The following is a 26,130-nucleotide window of genomic DNA, read 5'->3' as shown; positions in this document are numbered from 1 at the left end:
GAAAAAATAGGCTGGTTAAGTTTGTAAAGCTGTGAAGTTTGATGTATTTACTGCTTTACAACATCTCATATTAAGTTAACCCTCAACAGCAGCAGGTATGAATGTAGAGCCTGACTGATGATATGGCTTTGAGGCTGATTCTGATAGCTCTAATTAAAAATACAAATGAAATTATATGATTAAAGGAAAAAACGTTATTTGCTAATCTGTCAGCATCAGCATTTATTGGGATTGATAAATGAAAATTAAAAAGTAAAAAAGAGACGGGAGAAATAACCATTCAACCATGTTATGAGTGTTGATGTGTGTCCACCAGAGGGCGCTCTGAAAACATTCCGAGCAGAGGTGGGCATGTAAATAAATAACTTCACATAACCAATGTGAGGTTTTTTGTGCATGACAGAGAAAAATATATTGGCCATTGGAATATCATTGGTACGGGTATCAGTAAAAATCATTTGGGCTTCACAAAATTCATGATAATGTCACAAAAAGCTCTTTTTGAACGTTATGTTGTGTAATTATTTTATTGTCTTATTTACACAGATACCAATATCCTGTATGGGATATCTGAAGTAAATGAATATCAACTAACAAAATCAGTCAGGCTCTACTTGAAGTTGTAGTGTATAGTAAATGAATCAATGACTATGAAGTAGTCAGTTCACTGTAGCATGAACTCAATGAGTAACTAGAACTAGTAACTAGAACTAGTAAAACAATAGCACACGCTTGTAGAAAAAAAAAAGTTGGATTGACCTTTGTGTAATTTGTGTTCTGTTGTGTCTGAGAATGAAAAGATAAAATTCATGTTTTTGTGTCAAAATCTGTTTGTGTTTATGATTGTATGTCTACGTGTGTGTGTTTAAACCTGTACAACATATAAGAGAAACCAGAAGCAGACGTGAATCTTTTCCGACAGGTCGTTTTTGAAGCTCAGTGAAATAATCTGGATGAAAGCCATCTGCTCCCCCACAATTAAAATAATTAGCTGGAATAAATGTAACTCTTCATTCCACTCTGGTTTCCAGTGTTGCACAGCTTCTGGTCTGCAGTGTGGATGTGCTCACAGGAAGGTCAGGTTTTTCACACATTCCCCTCTCTATTTTCCTTCCCCCATCGCAGTTTGGAGACTCTCAGCAGCTTCGCCTTGTGAGAATTTTGCGCAGCACTGTGATGGTGCGGGTGGGAGGAGGCTGGATGGCACTGGACGAGTTTCTGGTGAAGAATGACCCCTGTCGAGGTGAGTTCAAAGGTTAACTTTGAGGAGTCACGATCCAATTTTGTTTAAAGGTCAGCTGTTGTACTGACTTTCACTTTCTTTGTTCGCGTGCGATGAAAGAATTTGATTGTATATCATTGTTTTTTACTACCCACACATGGAGGATGATGATGATCTGGATTAAGATTACTGTGTATTCAGTGATGTTAGCTCAGTTATTGAAACATGAAACGTAACTACTGTCCAATGTCTATTTATATAGGCCTGTTTGAAATGGCAACTTGGAGCTTAAAAATAGAAGATATATCACATATATCGATAATTCATGCAATATATTATATTATATTACATCTTTACATAATATACTGCAATTTTCTGAGGGTTAAAATGAGTTTATTTTCTTTTGTTCCCGCTATCTCAACATTGAATGCTTGAATGAGATAACACAGTTAAATCATCTGTTAAAAATATATTTCATTTGTAAGCATATTTTTATTAACAGTGCTGCCTACATATATACTTATATATACCATAATGCGACCCACATTTAGCTTTGGTACTCCGACATGTTTCTGCTAGCATCTGTATTAATGATCAATTTCTGTTTTTCCCACTAAACCCGCCTCCTGCTCAACATGAACATTTCTTCTAGTGCATCACCACGGGAGCAAAATGTTGCGCTCGGAATCAAACTCTTCAATTACTCAGTCTCCTATAGGTTGGCAAATCTCAAACTTTCTCACTTTGCTCCATGAACCCACCAGTGGTATGTGTGTCTGCACATCCGAGCTTGTGTTGGTCCTGGTGTGTGCCGTACTGTAGCTGCGTGTGAGCGCTCAGTGTGAAAGAATGTCATCCTCGGAAACCGGCTCCACCTGCAGTCAGCTGTCGTTCAGCTGCGGCTGGTTTTCATGCATGCAGTTGTTTGTGGGAATCACATCACCTTCGAGCACTTCAGCACAATGAAACTGGCTCATTTTACTCGCGCCGCATGTCATAGGGAGCTCTGAGTCAAGCTTCTTTTTACAGTCCAGGGTTCGAGCTGTGCTTATCTGACTGTATTGCCTGGTAGTATAGGCTCCTTCATAGGGGAAAATGGTTACATTGCCTCTATGAAACACACGCCACAAAACCGAAGCAGTATTTCTTACACCATTTACTTTGTTTGACAGGGTGGCTTAGTGTTTAAAACTGCATGCAGGTCTGTTTGTTTTCAATGTAACCGTACTGTTTAGTTTATACACTGTAGTTTAGTTTCCTATAATTCTTCTTCTTTGGTTTGTGAGAGTGTTTAGACTCACTTTGATTTATTTTAGTTTTCTCGCTGTCACTTATTCCACTACCGTTGCAACAGGAACTGGACGTCTGTTCAACAGTATGGATGAGATATGAAACTGCATGAGCTGTTTTGTTGTTGAGTCACATCATGATAACATTTCATTGGTCTGTTCTTTGGGGTCGCCTGGAAATTGCTGTGTAGTTCAGTGATGATTATAAGAAAAATACATTGGTAAATTTCCAATTCATGATATTACCGTTAGAAGCAACAGATTTCTACACAGCCGGGAATACAGCTTAGCATGCAGTGTTGTGCACGACAAGACATGCACAAGTCTGGAGCCACCCCTCATTTCTTTATATTTTGCATCGAAGGATCCAGAATGTTTGGTAAATTTTTGAAAGTGGTCTTGAGCAATAGTTCTTCTGGGTTTCTGGAGGTCTTTCAAAATGTTTCTTTGGACATTGGCTGCTTTTTCACTCATTTTTATTCTGACCAGCATCAGAGGAATGCTTTTTGTTTGTTAAGATGAATAACACCGTCCTGTGAATCATTAAAACATAAATCAAGGCACTTTACGCAGTGTTATCTACACACAACAGACAATCTAGCAAAGAGCCAGTTTTAAATGGTATATTTAGGTACTTGGTTACTAAGAGCCTGTTGCAAAAACTCATGTGGCTGTCAGGATGCAATTTTTAAGAATAAGGAACAGAGAAGAGGCTGATGCGCACCAAATTAGGCAAGAACTGTACTGAAAATAAGTGGCAACATGTCTTAAGGAGTGATAAATTTAAATTTGAAATTTTTGGTTCAAATAGTGATCAATATGTACTGAAGAAGTCAGGACAGACACAGCAGTAAGTGTCTGCAGCAATCTGTAAATCTCAGTGGGGTTCTGTCGTGGTTTGGAGCTTGGAGTCAGTGGTGTCGGGGATCTTGTCAAAATTGTTGGAATCATGAACAGAAAAAACTACCATTAGATTTGGATCCACATACATACAATACCATCTGGAGAGGATCTGACTGACAACAGCGTCATTTAACAGGATGACAGTGATCCTGAGCTCACAGTGAAACACTGTCTGTCATGGATTGGGCTCCCTTGAGCCTGAAGCTCAACATTATTATTGTGCAACAAAATGCAGCCAACATCTAAAAAAGAAATTTGAATATCCTTCAGTAAGATTGGAGAGCTATTCCTGAAGACTACTAAGTATCAGAAACTATAAGAAGCCTTTCATAAGAGAGTTCAAACTGTGCTGAAGAATAAAAGCTCATTAGAATTGTTCAGACTTCGCCTCATATACTGTTTTCCCATTTACTCTCAGTCTGCATGTTTTAATAAATCTCGGCATCTCTTTCCCATTTTTCTGGCACAATATAAAGAAATGAGGGGGTGGGTTGTTAACTCACCATCATCTTAATCACCATTAACACAAAAATAACAGTGACAGGTGTATTTGTGCATCATGGCTCATTTTGAGTGTCTTTCTTAGCTAAAGGCAGGACCAATATGGAGCTGCGAGAGAAGTTCATCCTCCCAGAGGGAACCACTCAAGTGATGGCAAGCTTCCGCTACAGAGGCCGGAGGTCTCGGCCTTCATCTCGAGGAGCTTCTCCCAACAGATCCACCTCCAGTCAGAGCCTCCCCGTCCCCATCAACCCAGCAGCGACCAGCACACCCAAGGTGAGAGGCTACATCTGCCATTAGAGCTGGCTGCTGCCTCATTCTGTCTCACCCCCAACCTCTCCACCACCATCATGATTTTCCTCTCATTTATCTGCTTTTTAATTTGTTTTTGTTTTTTTTAATTACCCTTGCAGAATTTGGTCATTTTGTTGTTTGATTTCTGTGTTCCTTCCATCTAGTGTTCCTGATAGTTTTTGAGTTTGTGAATCCATTTCTCTGTCTTTTGATTTGCCGTTGTTCCCCAGAATCCCCAACACATAACCCGCAATTATGATAAACCATGGCTTACAAACAGCAAACCCTCCACTCCTCTTAAATCATCAGACTCCTTTGGGAGCCAAGGTTCATCCTCAGAGGTATAGTCATAATGCAGCACATGATGTGAAACACTTCAGATATATGACCCAACTGAAATCTATTGAAAAATCTTTAAAAAAAAAATAAAAAAAAAGAAGAAGCAAAAAGTGCCTTTTTGTAGATTTATTTCTGACTTCATTGGATTTGAAGATGCAAAATGAGCTTATTAGATTTTATTTGGGTTTGTAACCTTTATTTTTCTTGAATAATTGGCTCAATCACTAGCTCTTTTCTTTCCTAACCTTTATTTTTTATACCACTACATCATGTACAACTTCATATGTCGCCTCTGCATGTCATTAATGTCTAATGACGTATTGCTCTGCTGTACATGAATTCATACTAACTGCATCTGACAGATACACCTCAGTTATGGGAAAAATTATGATTTTACTAAAATGTTTCTTTTTTTAAAAATAAGAATTAAGACTAATTTTTATTACATATACATACTCAAGACTTTTATTTTTAAAAATTTGGTCTTCTATTTTTTTTTTACTAATAATTGCATCTGATTACATTTTAATAAAAGTTTGTTTCTTTCGCAGAGTAATGCGGTTCAAGGCAGCAAATTGCGTTTGCCTGGGTACCTGTCCGGCAAAGGATTTCAGTCAGGTGAAGAAGGGAGCTTGATCAGTGCTGCTGTACTAAAAGCTCGAACGCAGGCAATAGGTGGTGAGTAGAAAGCATCATCTTTGCAACTTTTTCTCCACATCTATCCATCGCATTCACATGTAAATTTGAATTCCTTTTCAGTGTTTCTTAAAGTGTTTCCCGATTTTATCTCTCTAGAATCGAGAAAAAATTCCAGCCGACCAGGAAGTAAAGCCGGAAGCAGAGGAAGCAGTCGCAGAGGAAGTGACGCCTCCGACTTTGACATCTCAGACATCCAATCCGTGTGCTCAGATGTTTCTGAGACGGTCGGCGACTCTGCCAGAGCGACGCCGCGCTCCGCGTCCCGTCAACACGGAGGGAAACCCTCTAAGATCCCCACACCTCAAAGAAGAATGACCCCTACAAGCAAACTGGCCAAGGGATTGAAGCGATAGACAGTGGCCTTGAAAACAAACAAACAACAAACCCAGGAGCTATTTGCACCCTAAACACATAATGGACACTGGAGATGTGTAACTTAAAGAAAAAAAAGTAAAAAAGACTGCAAATGTGTCACGTGTTATTTAAATTCTTGCAAAGATGTAAAATATTCTGTTAAGAGGCAATATGGTTTAATATTTTGTGAGAATGGAAAGTCAATGGCCTTGTGTATTTGTTTTTAATGTATTTTATTTTTTGTGAAAATATGTCAAATTGTTTTTATTGTACTTTATTTTTATTTATGCAAATCCCGAAGAGGATTGATGAACACTAGAAAATCTGGGAATGATCAAGCCGAACTAACATTTCTACACTAATGAAGGGCAAAGATGCAGGATAGTGCTCTAAGAGTTACTGAATGTACTATTATTTATGTATGCTTTTGTTTGGAGTAGATGGTGCATTATGGTACCGTTTGACACACTGCGATTATCTATTTAAGTGCTATGTTATACTGCCAACATGCATTTAAAGGGCAATGCAATATATTACAATAAACCCCACTAAGCACTGCAGAAGCCTTCGAAAACCCCTATTTAAGACAAGTAGCAAAAACCTCGTAACCATGATGCTTTTATGTACCCGTTTGTCAGCAGCTGCAGCCCGTCTTTTGTTTAACCACCTCACAGCAAATGAGTACTCTGACCTCGAAGAGGTACCACTTCATGTAGACATTCTCTGTGCACCCATGTCAATGTATGGTTAATTTCGGTAGAGCTGAAATTGTTACTGTAACATTACTTTGTAATAAACCTGCTTGCAGAAAGCCACCAGAGACTGGTGTGCACCACAGAATCGCCTCTGTCTCCTCTGTTATTTTTAGCTGCATGGGCAACTTCACAATGGCCCTGTAGCTCTGATGTTGGTCACACCACCAGCCAATCTCTCAATAGCTGTCTGAAAGATTTCCCTGAATAGGCTCCGGCCTCCCCGCAACCTTGATTTGGATAAGTGAAAGAGACTGGATGGATATTTCTCGTCATCTCTGTTTGTCTGTCAATTTTTTTTTACATAAGTTGGAGAACTTGGGAAATGGGAACTTGTTTTATTAAGCAAAAACAGAACAGTTTATGTTTTGTTTTTTTGGGTTTTTTTTTTCATGTGTTGCAGGTATTTATTGTATGCAGTATAATTCAGCAGTGTTTAGGTGCAGTGGCGGGTTAGATTGAAGGTGTGATCTTTTCTACATGGAATGTTTGCAGAGCGTCTTGTGTTTAGCTGTGACATACTGCATCTTTCTCTCAGATAAACTGATTTTCCGAAGGCAAATCACTAAATTCAACTATTTTTTAGCATAACTGATCAAAATTTTGATCAAAGTTCAAGGACAGGATTAGTTTCCAACACTGAAGCATCATTTCAGTAGTTTTAACTTGCATGAAGTATGCCTGCACCTCTTCAATGTGGTGACGCAGGGCTGTTTAGTCGTCTTAGGTCTGGCTGACGTATGAGAAGAGAAGGATCCTCTGGGGACCAAAGGTGGAGTGGAGCTCAGGGGTTCTCAGGGATCCTGTGATTGAATGATCCTCCTGCTCAGCTCAAACACCGGCCCTGTGATGGCACTTTAGAACGGTTTAAATCCACACACCAGAAACTGGGAAAGATCCATCAACGGGAACTCCCAGAAGCTTCACAGGAATATGTAAGTAATTCTAATATTCCATACAGTTTTCTTAACTTTTACATTTAATACAATTTAAGGAGGTAGCAGGAAAGTTTTAAAAGCAATAAATGATATCAGGTTGTTGAGCTGAGGACATTTTAATTGGATCAGTTACACATGTTATCTCGTTTTGTAATCATAGTATAGGTAACAATCTAGGTGCTTAAACTGCAAATCATTTGCGTAGGCAAAGCTGTAACTACAGCTCATACTGAAGATAATCTTGCAATAAAACATAGTCAGAAAAATGCTTTCTTATTGGTATTATTATTACTCTTAGTTTCCTTCTATTCTTTTGATATCTTTAACCTTTGTGCATGGGTAGGGAGTACTTTTGGAAGACATCGGAGGGTTTCACAAAGCCTATATTAACATAGTGTGCGACCTGATCTCTTAGAATTATTGGTTTGTTTAATTGCTGTATTACAGGCACTTATAATTCCAGACATCAAAAAACTGAAAATGCCAGCTCAGAAAAATATGCTGGTGTTTGTGGCTCTCTTTTCTCTTTTGCGACTGGCCCAGTGTCAAAAGTTGCCAAGTAAGTTTGCATTTTTTAAATGCGTAACCTCATATTACTGCCTATTTTCGAATGTATAAAAAGAACAATTTTTTATGTATCATAACCAAATGTAGACAGGTGTTGGTTGATTGTGTGGGTGCAGCTCTTGTTATACATGATGCCATCTAAACTCAGATCAGCCCTTTGTGGTAAAAAAAAGTAAACGGCAGTTATAATCCTAAATATCATATTAAGAATTAGTTGTTTTTTTCTTTTTCTTTTTTTCTAAACGGTAGCCCACTACTGTATTCTGACCAGCAGATGTCACTGTTTGTCAGCCCAGTGCCTGGTCCAACAGCTGCTCCATGCCAATATGCACAGTAAAAGGTGTGCAGAGGTCAATCTAGGGTTAAGATTTGCACATTAAACTTTGAACTCCTGCAGCAGAGTTACGCTATCACTAAAAAACAGTTATCGTTGTGTTTTTATTTCTTTTGATAGAAAACAGAGCAGCAAAAAAAAAAAAAAAAAATGAGAGAAATCAGGAACAAATGTTTTGAGGATTAGATTACTATTTGGAGCCAAAGAGTGTGCAGCCTGAAACATTTATTTTTTTTTTTACATTTTCTTAGCTATGGTGTCCTGTTCAGTATCCACAGATTAAAGTCACAAACAAGCCAATTCACATAAAAATAACCTGGCAACAGTGTTTTCCAAAAAATCTAAGGCTAATATTTCTTAGCAGGTGTATATTTAGGTCACAGTGTCTGTAATCATAAACATTCCCCAGCTTTAATCTGAACATTTACAGGAAATTCTGCAGCAATGCTGATCTCATTCAGAGTGCAGTACAAAGCATCCAGTGTTTAAAATTTAGTGGTTAAATTCACCCATGAAGGAAAATAAACAGCCTTGTTGTGCTAATGGGTTTAATGGATTACCTCACTGATTAGATGGCATTAATAACAACACTGAGTAATGCATCTATCTAATAAAAGTCGGTGATATCAGCAGTGACGTAAGATTCAGAAATAGTCCAACACCTTTGATGCTCAACCAGTTATAAAGCAAACTAACCTGAGTGTTTGTGCTGCGAGGTTTTGACTTACTGGAGGAGTTTCATGTGCCTGACTCAAGAGGAGTGAGGAGGGTGGACGGCTCTCAACCTGAGGCAGTGGCCTACCGTATCAACCCCTCCATCCATCTACAGAAGTCCATGAGGTACAGATCTGCTAAACCTCACTAGAGCTTAGAAATAATTAAAAACTAGCTTAAGAGCACTCTGAGAACTTCCCCCGAAGGTCTACACTAAAACTTTGATGTTTTATGTTGTTTTATTATAATATGAGGATGTCAGCCTCCTCTTATTGGCTGATGTCTGACCTTTGGCCTATGACCTTGAGGCATTACATGCTGACTTTTAATTATCTTTATTCATATGACTGGAGCAGAACTGCCTGAAATCTTTAGCTTCTATAAGCTGTGAAAACTTGAGAATATAAAGATATAGTTATCCGTGTGCGATTTTGCCAAACCATAAGGCGTCATTGTGAAATCCTAGGGCATCATGCTGACAAAATAAAAAAGTTTGTTGTACAGCTCTCTTCATTCCCTTTCATATAATATATTACTTGATACGGATCTCAAGTGGTGTAACCAAGGTGTGTGTAGGAGTGCACACTGAATATCAGGTGTGGTCACAGGTGCAGCAGAGGACACCTCTGATCACACTGCATCTGGTCAGGAGTGCAAACGGAGCTGAGTCCTTTAATCTTTCAAGACTGGTGTTAAATTTCTCTTTGTTGAACAACTTAACACTGACAACTGTGTTGTGTCTGCAGTATGAACAAACAACTGTGGTGTAGGATTCTGGTACAGGTGTCACTGCAGGTCAAGTTCCCACAGTAGAGCTTTTTCACATCAGAGAATTTGACTTGTCACAGTAGGAAAATCACAGGTGTTAATGATGGCTTCGTTTTGCTCAGAGAGGGAGGTCCTGCCTTTGTGCAAGTTCACCGTTTAAAACATCTGTTTTAAAAGCTTAGCAACATCGATTGACACTTTATTATGTAGAAAATGCATTTTAACATTTTTTTTCCTTTTTAGTTTTGTGCAGACTACAGCTGTAGATTAGCTACCAAGCTAACTTTGGCACTAGTGATATATAAAACTCCACCACCACCATAGTTCAAGTGTCTCAGTTTTTACTTCTTCATATAAAATAAAACTATTAAATTCCCAGAATTTTTTTGCTGATTTTTGAAATAAAGTACCCTCTGTTTAGTCACCCAGCCCTCTAAACCTGATTCTTGTGCCACAGCGACGTGTACCCAGATGGACTTCCCTCCGACTACTCGGTCATTGCAACATTTAGGGCGACCAAAGACACTGCCAAGGAGTCCTGGAACCTGTGGCAGATCAGTGACCCTGAGGGACAAGAGCAGGTTGGCCTTCGGTTCCAGGGTGATACACGTTCCTTAGACTTCTTCTTCACAAGCCCCCATGGGAGCCAGATGCTGAGGACCTTCCATGGTGTGGAGAAGGTCTTTGATGGAGAGTGGCACAAGGTAGGACTGAGTGTGAAGGGCAGCCAGGTGAAACTGCTGATAGACTGTGAAGAGATCAGAGTGGAGTCCATTGATGAGCCAAGGCCAATCATCCACCAAGGATATACCTCCATTGTAAAGCGTGCTGCAGGAGATCGCTCTGTGTCTGTATGTTGACACTTTGCATTTGCAATTATCTTAACTAGTCTTTGTTTTGATTTTTTTTATATAGCTTTATTTTCTCATATTATCTTCCGTTTCTTTCAAGGTGGATTTACAGCAGATGGAAGTGTCATGTGACCCAGAAAAGGCCTATTCAGAAGGTTGCTGTGAGCTCTCGAGCGTGGTGAGTCATCCATCTAACATTACTGCATCTCTGTTTTTAGTGATAGGTGTGGAGTATGTGTGGAGTCACATGGTTACCTATATGTCCATTGCAGTGTGGAGGATATGCAGTGATCGGCCTCACAGGGGGAAGACCCTCTTGCAAATGTATGCATGGGCAGCCTGGCATCCAGGGCGCTCCAGGACCAAAGGTGAATGTCATTCTGCATGCAACTGGCTCAAGTTGACAGACAAGTTGAATCTGTCATGCCATATTTTTTATTCTTCTGCAGGGTCATAGAGGCCTTCCGGGAGAGGATGGAGACCCAGGGAGACCAGGGAACTGGGTAAAAAATATACAATATTCCATGAAAGCGTCAAACCTCACTGGATGAATGCATACTGCAGTATACAATACATCACGTATTCTCAGCATGAGCAGAATCTTCTTCCTCTTGCCGCTCAATAAAGAGTTAAGCTGGCTTGTGGGTGAGGGAGACTGTAAAACTTTCATTCGTGAGACAGCAGCAAAGCTGTGGAAAATGGCAACAGAGGCACAACTGAGAGACGACAGGATGGAAACAGATCTGGAAGCAGAAGCGCTTAGCGATAGTAAACACGGGGGCTCCATTCACAGTTCGAAAACTCATGTTGAAGAATCCTAGATAAACATGAACCAACATGGATGCGACAATAAGCTGTTGTTGTAGCTCTGAAATATGCATTTACATCTTAAAATTTAGGCGCTGTTGTTTTAGAATACAGGATTAAACTCAAACTGGCAAACGATCACAGGATTTGTAATGGTTTTGCTTTCCCATTTGGAAGAAACCGCGCCAAACGTAATGAATCCCACACACAGGAAAACAAGGCAGTTGAGCAATAACCATGCCCTCCAAGTGCTTGGTAATGAGTGGCATTAGACTGCTTAACTCTTGTGTAAAAATTGTCAAATGTATTGTTTCTCTAAAAGGCAAATTCTTTTACAAGAGGAGGACTGATTTGGGAAAAAGAGAAAAGGTGTCAGAAAATTCGAAAGATTAAAGCATTAGGCTAACGGAGCCAGTTATACATGCATCAGTGAATGAATAAATACTCTCACTTTTCTATCCTTCAGAGAGCTGCAGACGTGATTATTTCCACTTTAAATTTATGACTTGTTAATCTCTTTGATGCTTAGCAGTCACTGTTATTGGCACGGATCAGAAAGTCTCTGAACATGTGTTTAAAGAAGGAGCATTTTTTTTATACTTGTGCGTCAGTTTGGCTTTTTAACATGCCCTTTGCTCTCAAAGAAATCTCCCATGCTGCCTGAGTGTCGACTCACATACACTTAGAGCACATTTCCAGAAGTGTACATGCTACATTATTCATGTCCCAAATTGCGGCTGTAGCGCCTCTGGGAATAAACATCTGTCTTGTGTAAGTGGTTAGAGTTTTGATCTCCTGCTGGCTTGTGAAGTACACAACCCCAGCTTGATTATCTCCTTCCCTGCTGGCATCTGACGAGGGCATTTCCTGGCACAGAGGATATGAACTGGCCATCTCAGGTGGTGGGTGGTCCTTTGCTCCTCTCAGCCTCACTGCCTCTGATATGTCATAAAGTTCAAGGTCATGCCTCTCGGCTCACTGTTTAGAGGTTCAACTCCATCCAGCTGAGTCTGCGTAAAGACAGCTTTAAGTGAGATAGACAAATAAACTGTCACGACAAAGGCATCCTGGCCTTGCTTAATGTGTTTGCTGACTTAGTGAAATGCAGCCAATTGGGAAACACTTTTCCTTCTACTACTAAGGAACTCAGCATCTGTGCAAACAACAGTGATCCATGTTATACCAAGCTTTCCTAAATAGTGCTAGTGTATATTTTTCATTGAAGTGACTAATATGAGAGCGCTGACATTTACAGTATTTAAACTTATTTGTATTCTCAGACTAGTTTGACAGTAAGAAAAATAAATAAACTTGTTCCAAATGGTAAGCTTAATACTTGGAAGTTCTAGCCTTGAAAATGTTAGCTTAGCATTAGATGGTCTAGTCTAAGATCAAAAGATTAAAAAAAAGAAATCAATCAATGATAAAATAGATACTACACCTATCTATTACACATGAGCACCAAATGACTGATCTTAAAAGAGACTAACCAAGTTTTTCCCACCTCTCCCACCAGGTCAAAGTGGGCTAAACTAAACTCACTCTATTCTGGCTGGGGACTAATTTTTAGAGCAATAATGTGACATTTTAGGAAATATACTGTCTCATTTTTTTCTTTCTGCTTGGAATTAAATCAAAAGATCAATACCAGATGAATATAGAGACACGGTTAACAACTAGATAGCCAGCTTTTTCTCTAAAACACAAACAAAAAGGCAAAACAAATCTTCCTTTATTTGCCAAGAACATTATTTACTGTGTGCTGCTTTTATGTTTGTCTAAATAATTTGCTGTGACACTGTACAAAGCATTTGTCCCACTCTCTACTGAAAGCTATTTTCACCAGCTGTGCGTCTAAATATCAGCTCTAAAGCTAAGGTTAATACCTTAGATATTTAGGCCAATTTGTTGCATAATAATAATAATAATAATAATGTTGCATAATGGAAAATAAGCAAAAATAATGCAAAAACAAACAACTGATTATATGGTAGACTTTGCAGTGTTTTTAATCTTATGTTTTAATAATAATAATGGATTGGATTTATATAGCGCTTTTCAAGGCACCCAAAGCGCTTTACAATACCACTATTCATTCACTCTCACATTCATACACTGGTGGAGGCAAGCAACAGTTGTAGCCACAGCTGCCCTGGGGCAGACTGACAGAAGCGAGGATGCCATATCGCACCAACACCAGTAGGCAAGTAGGGTAAAGTGTCTTGCCCAAGGACACAACGACCAGGCCAGAGAGCCCAGGGATCGAACCGGCGACCTTCCGGTTACAGATGTGATTCTTAACCCCTTGAGCCACGGTCGCCCGTTATCATTTTGACACAATGATAATGGTTTTGCTACTTTAGCTAATGGTGGGAAAGGGAAGCAAAGAATTGTATTTTTATTTAAAATGTGTTCTGCTGCCCAGTGGCATGGTGGCTAGCACTGTTGCCACACAGCAAGAAGGTCCTGAGTTCCTTTTCTTTCTGTGTGGAGTTTGCATGTTCTCCCCGTATTTGCGTGGGTTCTCTCCCGGCACTCCTGCTTCCTCCCACAGTCCAAAGACATGCAGTTAGTGGGGATAGGTTAACTGGAAACTCTAAATTGCCCATAGGTGTGAATGCGAGTGTGAATAGTTGTCTCCATCTTTGTGTTAGCCCTGTGACAGACAGGTGACCTGTCCAGGAGGTACCCTGCCTCTCACCCTAAGACATTGTGGATTGGCTCTAGTCCCCCCACAACCCTGAAAAGGATAAGCGGAAGTGAATGGATGGATGTTTCTTTCTCTATTCTAGCTCTGTCTTACAGTGGCCAAATGATCATTTTGGCTACTCCATTTAGGGGTTGCCACAGTGGATCATCTGCCTGAATCTCACCCTTTCCCTGACTCATCTGTCACACCAACACTCTGCATGGTCCCCTTCACTACATTCATGATTCTTCTCTGTGGTCGTCTTTTTCTCCTCCTGCCTGGAAGCTCCATCTTCAACATCCTTTGTATAGTATATCCACTCTCCCTTCTCTGCACATATCAAAACCATCTCCGCCTCGGCTCTCTAACTTTGTCTCCAAACTGCTCAATCTGAACTCTCACTCCAAACCATATATGACACCAGCTTGAAGATCTTCCCTTTTTCTGTCTCTCTTGCTGCTGTCCTTCTGCCCCAAATCACCCTGTCACTCATCTCTCTAGCACTTCACCTTTCCTCCTTGTGTTTATTAGGGATGAAAGTCTGAAGTGTAAGAGACTCTTAGTCTGATGTATCCAAAGTTTAACGACAAAAATCTTATTAACTTGTAATCAGTGAGAACAGTCACCGTTAATTAAATTTTACGCTGCTCCCCGGGCCTTTCACCAACAAATAGCTGTTGTGCAAGAAGTCTTGCTTTTGATTAAGTCAAACTTTATTTTGCAGGGCATAAGGGGGAACACAGGAGATTATGGCAACATTGGCGAACCAGGCCCAAAGGTGAGATTTGTCTTTAAACGATCCCATCAGGGCTGCACTTCACTTTGGCTCGTTCTCAAGATTCATTAATGAAGCCTCATGTATGCATGTATGTATCCTCAGGGTGAAGAAGGAATCAAAGGCGAGAAAGGAATGAGAGGACCCTGGGGCCAAGTGGTAATTTATCATTTTCTTTACCTCAGAATTTTACAAATGATGATGAATATTAATGGGATGCTGTGTTAACAGGGAGACAGAGGTCCCAAAGGGCTGAAAGGATTAAAAGGGGCAACGGGCTTTACGGTAATAACCCTTTTGAGTTCTTGCTTTAATTGGCAAGCCACTTAATGAAGTTATAAGTTTGTTGTTGTAGCTATATAACTTTATAGATGACTCAAAGAAATTAATGTTGACATTTGACTGTAATTACAGGGAATTCAAGGACCACCTGGAGACATTGGAGAGACTGGAAAATCGGGAGAAGCTGTAAGTTAACCTTTCAGGCCCAGTGGTAAGTCCTTAAGCAAATCATTATATAATTACTGTATAGCTAACATTTTGACCTCCTTGAAGGGTATTAAAGGCATCAGAGGATATGAAGGGATTCCTGGGTTTCAAGGAGTTAAGGTATTCAAGTTTCCTGACAGTTTACTTAATTTTTCCCTCATATTATATAATCTGAAACTGTTATGTTTTTATTTTTAGGGTGAAAAAGGGGTTTCTGGTGCAATAGGGCGACCTGGGCTTAGAGGAAAGCAGGTGGGTGGTTGTGGGATTCCCTTTTCCATGATCCATAAAAAAACACTCTACAGTCTTTGTGCGCTTCCTTCAAAATCCCCTTATGTGAGCATGAAGGGCGCGTAAATCATTTTTAATGTTGTAAAACACTGGAATAGAGCTATGTTTTTGGCTTATGTGCCGTCTCCATAAACAACATTAGTTCATGTGGCTGGATTTTGGCTGAGATCTGAGGGCCTGAACTATATTAACGTAAGCTGGTGAGTCACTGGAAGAAGGGCTTGAACTGCAGCGATAACCTACATGATACCTACACTGCATGAACTATATGAGGGCACGTCCTATTAATTTACTACTGAAACAAATGTATTGCAGATAAAGCAACATTTTAACTTATGTCACTTTGTATGATGAATTTACAGGGCATTGTGGGAGATCCTGGAGAAAGGGGAACTCCTGGACTGAAGGGGGGACCTGTAAGTCACAGATCAACCGTGGGGATATATTATTTTGCTTGATTAAATTTATAACAACATAATTTTGAATTCTTATGAGTGTTTTTGTCTTGAAATCTAGGGAATTCAAGGACCTGTGGGCAGAGCTGGCACCATAGGACCAAAGGTAATTCACTGCCAACACACTCAGCGCATCACACCCGAGGGCTCACTTGCACTTGCAAAAATAATATGTCTCCTTAGGGCATTATTGGAGATCCGGGCTTACCTGGCAGAGATGGTGATCCAGGAATAGAGGTATTATATTCTTCTTATAATGACATGTTTATGTAGAATTTTGGAAGCAGTGCCCATTTATCATTATACTGTAAATGTCATCTGTTCTCTACAGGCTTATCAAGGACCACAGGGCCTCAGCGGAAAACTTGGACAAAGTGGAGCAAAGGTAACTCACTGATATTGTTAAGTTTTGTAAATAAGTGTAAAATGTAGTTTTTTTGGCAGATTAATATCTGGCCATTTGTTCCTTTTACAGGGGGAGAAAGGCACCCTGGGGCCACCAGGAGAAATAGGTCCCAGAGGGCAAACTGTAAGTCACATTTTCAGGCATTTCATTCACCAAAGACAGCACATAATCCATTTTGTTTGTAAAGTAGTTTGCCATCCTAAAGGGAAATGACAAAGAATAAAGCTGTAGCTTAGGTTGGTTAATAAATGTTATATCCTCTAGGGCCCCAGAGGTTACAAGGGTTCTGCAGGAAAGCCAGGAAGACCTGGATTTATTGGCCCACCTGGACCCACTGTAAGTGCTCCAGATGACTTTTCTTAACTCTTCCAAACACTAGTTCATTTTCTTCGAGCTATTAAACCATGTCATCTTTTTACAGGGACATGTGGGCATGCCTGGAAAACGAGGGCCCAAGGTAATACATCCCTATCCATTACCCATTTGAGAAATAAAATGAGGGCAAAATTACTGTTAATGGTTCAATTATAGCGGCTATTTGGGAATCATTTGCTGGGTCAATGAGCCACATAGAATTTAAGATTTACAGATGGATTCTCTGTCCAAACCAAGACATTTTCCTGGTTTGGAAAGCAACCTTGTATTTAGTTAACAATGGTAGGTCCAATTAGATACTAGACAGCACTTTTTTATAATGTTGTATAAACCATCCCTAATTTCGCTGCCCACTAATGTAACATAAGTTGGTAGAGTTCGAGGAAACAGTTTAATATGTCAAATCAGAGGCTGCTGCTCAGGGCATGTTGGCTCAGTGTATTTTTGTCTCTCCATATGGACAGGAGGTCACTAAAAGTGCTAAACTCCCCCACAGGACCTGCTCTCAGTGTTTACAGTACATCCCACACCAATGAAAAGGGGAGATATTCATGCAGAAACCACTGTTTTACTTCACATGAAGAAGAAAAACAAATAATTTATGTAACAAATAAATCAATAAATGAAAAGTAATTTAAAATAAAGCATGTTCAGAAGTGTTTTCAATTTGCAAACATGACTTTCGCATATGGGTTGGTAAAGGTCAGCATGGATGGACATATGGTATTAGAATGCATGCAGGAGATATGCTTATTGAAATATTTCATAGTTCTACAACTGGATCATCTCAGCTGTCAGCCCACAGTGGATGTGGGATGAACACTGGCAAAAAATGATAGAGTAGAGTAGCTAACAGTGTTGGACTTTAGTGTATGGGACTAACCTGCTAAAGTATGTGCGGGACTGCTCAGTGTGAATGTGATCAATATAATGAACCAAAATAATTGCAAAAAATCATGAAAATGTTATTTTTCTTTTGCCTTGTACAGGGTGACACGGGAATCCAGGGTATTAAAGGAGTTAAAGGTGTACAGGTACTGCCTTACTTATCTTTTCCCTGTTGCTCAACATATTCATTTTTTCTATCTTAACATCAAATTAATTTTTTTTAAAGGGAGAACAAGGAGTTAAGGGCCCAGCAGGACAGGTGAGATTTCATACATGAGACTGTATGTGTGTTTTTTTCTTAACGATAAATTGGAGCATAATAATTATAACACCGACTAATGATTAAAAGTCTTGGTGTACAACATTCATTTCAAGAACAAACTGATTTAAAGAGTTCAATTGCAGTTACAGGAAAAACGTTTTGCACGCTGTGTAATTACTTGAAGTTCCAGACTCAGTGTCATCTAAGTGAGAGAGAATTACAACATAAGTTTTGCACTTCTTACGAGTTTATGCATCCATATTACCCCTTAGTGTGCTCACTGTGCTGCTGCTTGTTTCTAAGAATTCTGAAATTTTAAAGTGCATTGTCTACAATTGAAAATTAAAGGTTTCTCAGTTTGTTGAGTTCCCATAGTCTAATAAAGGAGATATGGAAATAGCTTTAGTTTGTCACAAAACTGAAGTGAAATTAATTGTATTCATTGAACACAATTCTGAACATGATCTACTAAAGACCAAGTTATGTGTTCAACATAAGTTGCCATAATGATCTAGCCAGGTCAGGTCACCTCTGTGACACTGAAAACTCCCAACTCTAGGCTCGACCTACTTTGCTAAGTCATTAATCTTGCTTTCTAGTACACTTTTCAAGGTGTTCAAGCCAAAGTAAGAAAAAAATGGATAAAACTGAACACTGTTGCAACTTTTCTTAAGCAAAAGTCTTCTCCAATGATCACATCAAGAGCACAACCTGCAAAGAGCTCGGTGGTAACAAAAAAACACTTTAATAAAACTTGCTACAGTGTTTAAATGCCACTTGAGAAGACTTAAAAATAAGAATGATGTTACTGGAATTGCACTTTGCAACACGTCCTCGGTTTACAAATGTCCACGGAGATGTTCCACAACACATCTGAGACTCTGTTCTGCCACAGATGAGACTTAAGTGGAAATAATGGAACTGCTCAGCAACACCCAAACTTCATCCCAACCACAGATGGTGTAGGGAGTATCATGATTTGGAATTGTTTTGCTGCCTTACCTCTGAAAGACGTGCAGCCATTGAGATAAATTGTACAGGTGAATGTGAGGGCAGCATCACATAAGCTTAGGACAATACCCCAAAGCACACGAGTAAGACAGCACAAGAATTATGGAAAAGGGGGAGGGGAAACAAAAAATCCCTTTTCTGATTTCGATTGCTGATCTTGACTCAGTTGAGCTTTGGCTTGACTTGATGAGGTCCGTTCCATCAAGAACAATCCAAGAAATGTTTTGAAAGACTTATTGTAGGAGCAATGGTCCAAATTTCCTCTTTATTGTTGTTCAAGACTCATAAGCAGCTGCAGGAAGTGTCTGCTGAAAGGAGACACTTCCTGGCCAGTAAAGGAGAATGCGCTGAGTGATTACTCAATGCGTTGAATAAAGGCATGAAAAGTACAAATGTTTCTGTGTAATTAGTTTAGATTGCAGCTATAACTGTGATTAGAGCACATTTTAGGAATAATCAATTCAGAATTCCTGGGAATTCCAGAGGGATCACGAACCTTTTTTCTGTCACTATAAGCTGTCATTTGCAATCAACCCAGTTCTCCGATTTAATATATCAGGCTAGTTGTGATTAGTTGAGTCACTGAAGAGAGGAGTTGTGCAGGTGTGGAGTTTCCTAACACTATAATATTTCTGCAGCTACGGCGATTAGAAAATCCGATCGTCACATGATACGAATCCATTAAATAACATTCCAAACATATTTAGAACATCTGTCAATGTGATAAGAACAGAAGCACAAATGCACTAAAATGAATTCTGCACATTTCTCAAAGCTCTCTGCCGGATTTAATTTCTATTTTCAAACGTCCATAAAAATATCATGTTTTTTAAAAAAATATATTTATACATTATACTTCCAGGGCAGGTTTTGGGAGGTTGAAAGATTTTACTCTTTAAATGTCTGTTTACACTTTCTTTATTTCCTGTATTCAGTATAACATTTGTCCCTAAACCTATAACCATTCATATCATTCAGATTTTAAGCAGTTAATGCTTTCCATAAAGCTTGCATCCATGCAGAAGTGATTACATGTTGTATCCTGACGTATACGCTTGCTCCATCCTTAATCGTGTCCTGCTGATGTTGTTAACATCCTGTGTAGGTTGGAGACAGGGGTAAGCAGGGTCCTCGGGGAGGACGAGGGAAGCGCGGGCCTGCAGGCCCACCTGGACGTTCAGGTCCTGTCGGAGTCAAGGGTGTTCGAGGTGAACTTGGACCAGATGGTTTTCAGGGGCCGCCGGGTCCCCCAGTAAGTAAAATACAAGCCTCCGGCTTTTTTTTTTTTTTTTGGCTGATACAAATAACATTTAAATGCTTACAGTATAGAGTAGTACTGTTTGTATTTAGCTCTGTAACTGACATGAAAAGCAGTCTCTACTATAATTGGCACGTCATCGTTCTGTGAAAAATGGCACAGAAAGCGCAGAGTAATCATTTGCTCTAGTAGTTACACTGACTGGCACACACAGTGTTTGGTAACAGCTTTGGTGTCAAGAACACATTTAAACAGTGTCTCATTAGCCTGCAGTTAGTAGTGAGTCACAGCAAGAGTTTCGTTTAGTGTGGCTATAAATCCATAATGAGCCTCGGGAAATATTGTTGGCTTTGTTCGCTGCATTTCCCTCAGAGAGGCAGCCGTTGCTTCAGCGTGCCCCGTCCTGTAATAATCCATTTTACATGTCCCGTGGTTGGAATCCTTCCAGTGATGGATGTGGTAATGATTTCTTACACAGGGTCCGACCCTCCCTGCTCAACACGTGATTGAGGTTTGTAAGAAAGTGGTCCTGGAGCAGATGTCCATGTTTGCCAACTCAGTGAAGAGGACATGTGCTGCTGTCTGTCCTCTGTACGGGGATGTTCCCATGGGTGCCCCTGGTCCCCCTGGACAGAAAGGACCCCCCGGACCACCTGTGAGTTTTACACTTTGGGTGTTCACTGTTCAAGACATATCAGTCTACACTCTAGGAACATTTACTATAAAAAAAAAGAAAAAAAATTTGCACATGTCCTGTGCAGACCTTTAGCTTAAACACACTGTCAGAATCCAAGTACATTCTCCATACATTGTTCATTATTGTCTGCCTGGCTGAGTAAAATGCAAACACATTGCGAAGGTCTGGACTGGACTAAGAGAGCTGAAGTATTTGGCAGAAAAGCTTGGAATGAAAACATTACAATTTTCCACGTCTCCATGAGGACAAATAAGGAGTCACAGACTAGACACTTGGTCTGTTTTGCATGGTTTTTGGAAAGTATCAAGGCTGTCCTTGGATTAGAAAGGCTTTTCCACATTATTTTACAGTGTAGAATCAATTCATGTCCCACAACTCCTAATCACAATAACTCTCTGGCTGATAAATGTTCTTGAAACCATGACTATATAAAAATATTCCTCTATATTAGATTTTGGATGGTAAGCCTGATGTTGTGGCGTTTGGTGCTAAAACAAGTGATGCACCAATAAAATGCAGTGTTTTCCCATCAGAGTATTGAGTTATCAGCCAAATAAATCTTTTCAGACTTTTTGTTCAGAGCTGGTTAGAGGTGAAACAGGACTTAAGTGGTGGCCAGGTTCAAGCTGAAAACACTCAAAAGATTAACAATGTGTTTTCCTGTTGATGATGTTGTCAGGGGGATCCTGGTAATCATGGCACGGAAGGAGAAGTGGGCCCACCGGGATTCTACGGAGAAGCTGGAGAAGCAGGCCGAAAAGGAGAAGCAGGTATGGATAACAAACAAGGGAGACTGTATTTATGAATACAGTCTAATATACATGAAAAAATAATAACTAATCAAGGTTTATTTTAGGTAGAATACGTGCTGGAAAGAAGGCTATGATATCCTATACTTAAACAGACATCATTTTATTTTTTGGCCTCTTACCATCAGGACAAAACCCCCCAGAAATACATCAGTACATTATGAATGGAACGCTTACTCAAAATACATGGTGTCTGACTCTTTTTCAAGTTCTTCAGGGCAGCAAATTGAGCTGCGCTGCATCACAGATTTTGCACTGTCGTAGAATCATGTCCCAAATGGACACTACTGAAAAAGAAATCTCTTGAGTCTTTTAAGCGTTCCACCAGCCCAGCATCTATCTGCACCCTTCAAGGGCTCAGGGTCCAGGTGTGCTCTGTGTGATCATATTTTTGAGCAACATGATGATGTCATAATATCTGATATAGATAATCAACATCAAGTTTTAGCCGTGTGCACAGTTTGGTTGCTCAGCTCCTGGTCATGAACGTGTACATTTTCTTATTTATGGTTTGAGGCCTGAGTGTGATGTCACGGTCATACCCCTGCCAGGCCAATGAAACTGAAGAATATTTATAAGGTGTTTTAAACATTAATTTACCAGTGATCTCAGTAACACGTATGGTGTTTAATCAACATCAACAGCTTGGTCATTAGTAGAGTTCAGAAAGGAACTGAACATGATTTCCTGAAATATAGAGTTTGAGTAGTAAAGTCAGAACTCTGGCAATTACACTCCAGTTAAGCTACATAGCGGCGTCTAGATGCTGATGGTGGCAAAGATGAAGCATGTGTAGACTTGGATGAGGATCTCTGTCTGGCCAAGATGAGGTGGAGATGGGAAGAAGCTGGGTCACACACAGAAGTGAGGCTAAAAGACAGAGTGACAGAAGAGTACTGAGAATTAAAGGGAAAGAGGCTGATTGGTTCATATGAGGCAGCCAAGAAAATGAGTGGACCAGAGTGATGACTACTTAAGTTTGAGAGCATGGCGAAGCGGAAATGATGTAAAGAGTAGTCTAGCAGCCCAAACATATAGATCTTTCTTGAACTCATGCATCTGCGTGTGTGTTTTGATTGCAGGTGACAGAGGAGAGCAAGGTGATAAAGGAGCCAAGGGTTACGGCCTGCCTGGTAATACTGGAGACCCTGGACCAAAGGGTACTTTTAACTTTTTTTTTAACTGAAATTAAGGCATCAACTGATGTCGACATCTTTGCTAAGCATGTTCAGCTTATTCTTAGTTTTAAATTCCAGGGAAAAGGGGCTGGTGTACAGTAACATGAGTACTTCTTGGACAGAATGAAATGATTTTTCTCTGGAAGTACGCTGGTCTTGGAATCTGCACAAGAAGCATTACTCAGCTCACTGAGCAGACTGCATGAACTGAAGACTAAACAATATTTTTGACTCTGTCGCAGGTCAGCGTGGACGTCCTGGCAGAGCCTTCAATGGCCAGCCTGGAAGGCAGGGTCAAAGGGGGCATACGGGCCGGCCTGGGCTCAGGGGCCATCCGGGTCTTAGAGGACCTCCAGGTGTGTGCGTCACCTCTGGGTGTGCTCAGCTGAACTCCACTGGTGGGACACCGCAGCCAGCAGAGCGAAGGTTGAGGAATCAGCCATAGATGAAGAAATATAGATGTTCAATACTGACCTTAAAGGAATAAAACATGCATGATGTTTGTTAGAATCTGATACGATACATTTAAATTTAATGTAAATATGCAAATCAAACGTGAACTGATCGTGTGAGAACAAAAGTGGTGCAAAAAATATATTTGTAAAAAACAAAATTACACATCTTTATAATAAAAATCCATTTTTGGTAAGAGAGCATGTTATTGTGTGTGCAACAACCATGTAATGTTTGATGGTTGCTAATAATTGCTAATTAATTCTTAATCAATTGCTACACTGTGCATGTATTTTTGTAAACTGGCACTGGATGCTAGTGTGACGTTAGTGTGCTGCACAAATTCCACAACAGTACATTCCCCTTCAGTAATATCGGAATTGAATCTTTCCAAAAGTCTGGAAGAGATTTATCTGTATTTTAATATTATCATTGCTTTAATTGTCTGGGTCAGACGATGTTACTAAATGCTTAAAGTGTTCCAAAAGCAAAGAGAAACATTCTTGGTGTTTGGACTCGGTGAGCAACATGCAGTGTTTGAATAGGGTGCCAACTTGGAACGTAATATCAAGTTTGGGTTTTTGATTTCTTGTGAATAATTATTACCTTTGTTGAGGGGTTTTGCACTGCATTCACAGATTTTCCTATCTCCAAACCCTGTAAACTGATTTACAGCAACCATCACTACAGCAAGTAAGTACGAAGACTCTGTAGTCTTATTTGAAATAAGAAATCTGTGATTGTTCATTTTGTATTAGACATGGAAAAATGAAACCCCAATTAAAAATGTATTTTTAACTCTGGATGGGTGTTTCCAGAAACTCCTCAAAGCAGAAAAATCCCACACAAAGATGCACTTACTGAATTTTCTTATAACATTTGCCAACAGCCATCACAGTCACCATGATGCATTTTAATAAAATCGGGTGTTGGTGTACTTTTCAGCCTTTTGAATTTTACACATCTGTGAGTCCTTGCATTCAACGAGCAAAACGTTTCAAAATCCTACAACAATGACACAAGCTGCAATGTTTCCTACAGAGTAGCTCTTTAACTACTGTTACAAAGCTTTTGCTTCACCGCAGTGCAGCAGAGTTGGCTCAGTCTCAGCCTTTTGTGGACTTTCCAGCTGAAAAAGGTGCTGCTTAAGTGGAAAGGCTCTAAATTGCTCGCGGGTAAGAGGTGCTGAGTCTATCTATCTGTATTTGCCGTGTAGTTGGCCAACGCCCTACGCGGGGCATTTCCCTGCTTTGTGATCCATTCATGCTGGAAAGGTCCCATTAATCCTGCAGCCCACAAAGGAGTCAATGAGTTGAGAAAAAAGATTTCTTTCCACTGTCCAAATCTGATGAAGAAAGAAGAAACACACGTGGAACGCTGTGTGTGGCTCCTCTCAGTGTCTTATGTTTGTCTCCTCTGCAAAGCCCATCAAAAGTAGATGGTCATCCTCCAGACTCTCCGCGACTGCAGCATCATGTGTGCCATGCTGCTTTGTTTTGCACCATCAAAGAATGCTATAGCAATCTCTGTCATGGAAACTATTACTAATCCATGATTATCCTCCGAGTTTTCGCTCTGTGCTCAACCACTTGCTTCAGGACATGCTTGCTATTTATCTCTGTGGCGAACCAGACAAGTGATCATGATAAATATGGCTTAATGCGTATGAGTTGACTAAAAATGACTCAGTATAGTTGAGCTTCAAAGTGATGGCACCAAATCAGATTAGATTAGATAGAACTTTATTAATCCCTCGGGTGGGTTCCTCTGGGAAATTCGATTTCCAAAAAAGCACAGCACCGACAGAAGTTACAGAGTTAAATCAGAGATTCTCATAGAGCTGTTTTATGTTGTCCTCACACAGTTACTTAAAATTTAGCAACAGCTGCCAGACGCTGTAAATGTTGGTCGATACGAGTAAGAAGCCAAATTTATAGTCATGTTTTTTGTAGAGGTGAGAATCAGCAAAGTGATAATAAAGACAAGCAAACCTTTCATTAATGTTACTTTTTAGCCCATTCACAAGTTTTAATATGCTGGCAAATGCGATGGCACTGTATGGGCAGATGACATAATGATGGTTTCATGCAGATATATGATTTTCCAATTTGGGCAAACCAGATTCATTTAGTTTATTAACAGACTTCAAACTGATTCATCCCTTCTCTTTTTTTAAAGGACAGGACATTGGAGTTCGTCCCAGATATAAATGTTAAATATTATGGGGTTGAGTTTTGTGCAAAAATGTCTTCTGATCACGAAGGAAAAAGAGGGCAATGCAAGAATCTGTTAAAAGGCCTTTATTCCCTTTGCCTGAGACTGTGGGGCCATATCATGGGAATCACTTACAGTGATGAACAGCCAAATACAAAGGAGGCTTTTAACTGATTTCAGCTGTCTTTGATCTGCCTTTTTCCCATATTATTGTCTAAAGGCGAACTTGTTAATAAAAAGAAGTTACAGAATTTGTTGTCATACTGAAGCATTTACATTTTCCATACAGAGAGAGAACTAATTAAAGGGGACAAGTCTCTGGAACAACACCAAGAGGTGGAGCGCCGTTCTTCTAAAACAAATTCCCTCATTTAGTGTTTTGATAATGGTTGGAGATAGCACTGCAAATAAATATCAGCTGCTTGGCCTATAAAAGGGTGTATCATTACCAAGGTGGTACACATTAAACATCTCGTGAAGGGTAAAACCAGTTACAGAAGAATTTTACACTACTGAAGGTTCTGGTGAGCACTGTCGGTGATAAAGAA

General features: G+C 39.9%; 2 protein-coding genes across 4 annotated transcripts in view; both read left to right on the top strand.

Moving 5' to 3' along the window:
* The window catches only part of dst (dystonin), a 104,687-nt gene extending 98,254 nt beyond the window's left edge, over positions 1-6,433 (top strand). The window contains exons 99-104 of one of the 3 annotated variants that reach the window (XM_086259738.1): positions 1,126-1,243; positions 1,875-1,940; positions 4,001-4,191; positions 4,440-4,550; positions 5,100-5,226; positions 5,344-6,433. In XM_086259738.1, the coding sequence (XP_086115864.1) occupies positions 1,126-1,243; positions 1,875-1,940; positions 4,001-4,191; positions 4,440-4,550; positions 5,100-5,226; positions 5,344-5,600 (870 nt within the window). In that variant the 3' untranslated portion in view covers positions 5,601-6,433. Of the gene's footprint in view, positions 1-1,125; positions 1,244-1,874; positions 1,989-4,000; positions 4,192-4,439; positions 4,551-5,099; positions 5,227-5,343 lie in introns of all 3 variants that reach the window. The other 2 variants (XM_086259737.1, XM_086259739.1) reach the window with 2 other exon arrangements.
* Positions 6,434-7,771: 1,338 nt separating this feature from the next.
* On the top strand, positions 7,772-24,067 carry LOC147316328 (uncharacterized). Its single transcript, XM_086258156.1, has 26 exons — positions 7,772-7,850; positions 8,909-9,032; positions 10,132-10,525; positions 10,626-10,703; positions 10,798-10,893; positions 10,975-11,028; positions 14,746-14,799; positions 14,902-14,955; positions 15,028-15,081; positions 15,211-15,264; positions 15,352-15,405; positions 15,484-15,537; positions 15,939-15,992; positions 16,093-16,137; positions 16,215-16,268; positions 16,363-16,416; positions 16,507-16,560; positions 16,702-16,773; positions 16,859-16,894; positions 17,802-17,846; positions 17,927-17,959; positions 20,079-20,225; positions 20,710-20,886; positions 21,608-21,698; positions 22,820-22,897; positions 23,158-24,067. Exons 1-26 carry the CDS (start codon positions 7,772-7,774, stop codon positions 23,358-23,360), a joined length of 2,292 nt encoding a protein of 763 aa, XP_086114282.1. The 3' UTR covers positions 23,361-24,067.
* Positions 24,068-26,130: the final 2,063 nt, after the last annotated feature.

Source organism: Aulonocara sp. 'chitande type north' Nkhata Bay, linkage group LG13 (assembly GCF_057382095.1).
Source record: "Aulonocara sp. 'chitande type north' Nkhata Bay isolate Kocher_YH1m ecotype deep benthic linkage group LG13, A_spYH_male_GT1.1, whole genome shotgun sequence".
NCBI lineage: Eukaryota > Metazoa > Chordata > Actinopteri > Cichliformes > Cichlidae > Aulonocara > Aulonocara sp. 'chitande type north' Nkhata Bay.
This window is presented reverse-complemented; position numbering and strand designations above follow the sequence as displayed.

Excerpts from the sequence above, each read along its gene's own strand:
- LOC147316328 (XM_086258156.1), top strand. The coding sequence starts at position 7,772 with ATGCCAGCTCAGAAAAATATGCTGGTGTTTGTGGCTCTCTTTTCTCTT. Across the intron at positions 16,417-16,506 it reads TTGGACAAAGTGGAGCAAAG|GGGGAGAAAGGCACCCTGGG; the intron begins GTAACTCACTGA and ends TTCCTTTTACAG. Across the intron at positions 16,774-16,858 it reads TTGGCCCACCTGGACCCACT|GGACATGTGGGCATGCCTGG; the intron begins GTAAGTGCTCCA and ends ATCTTTTTACAG.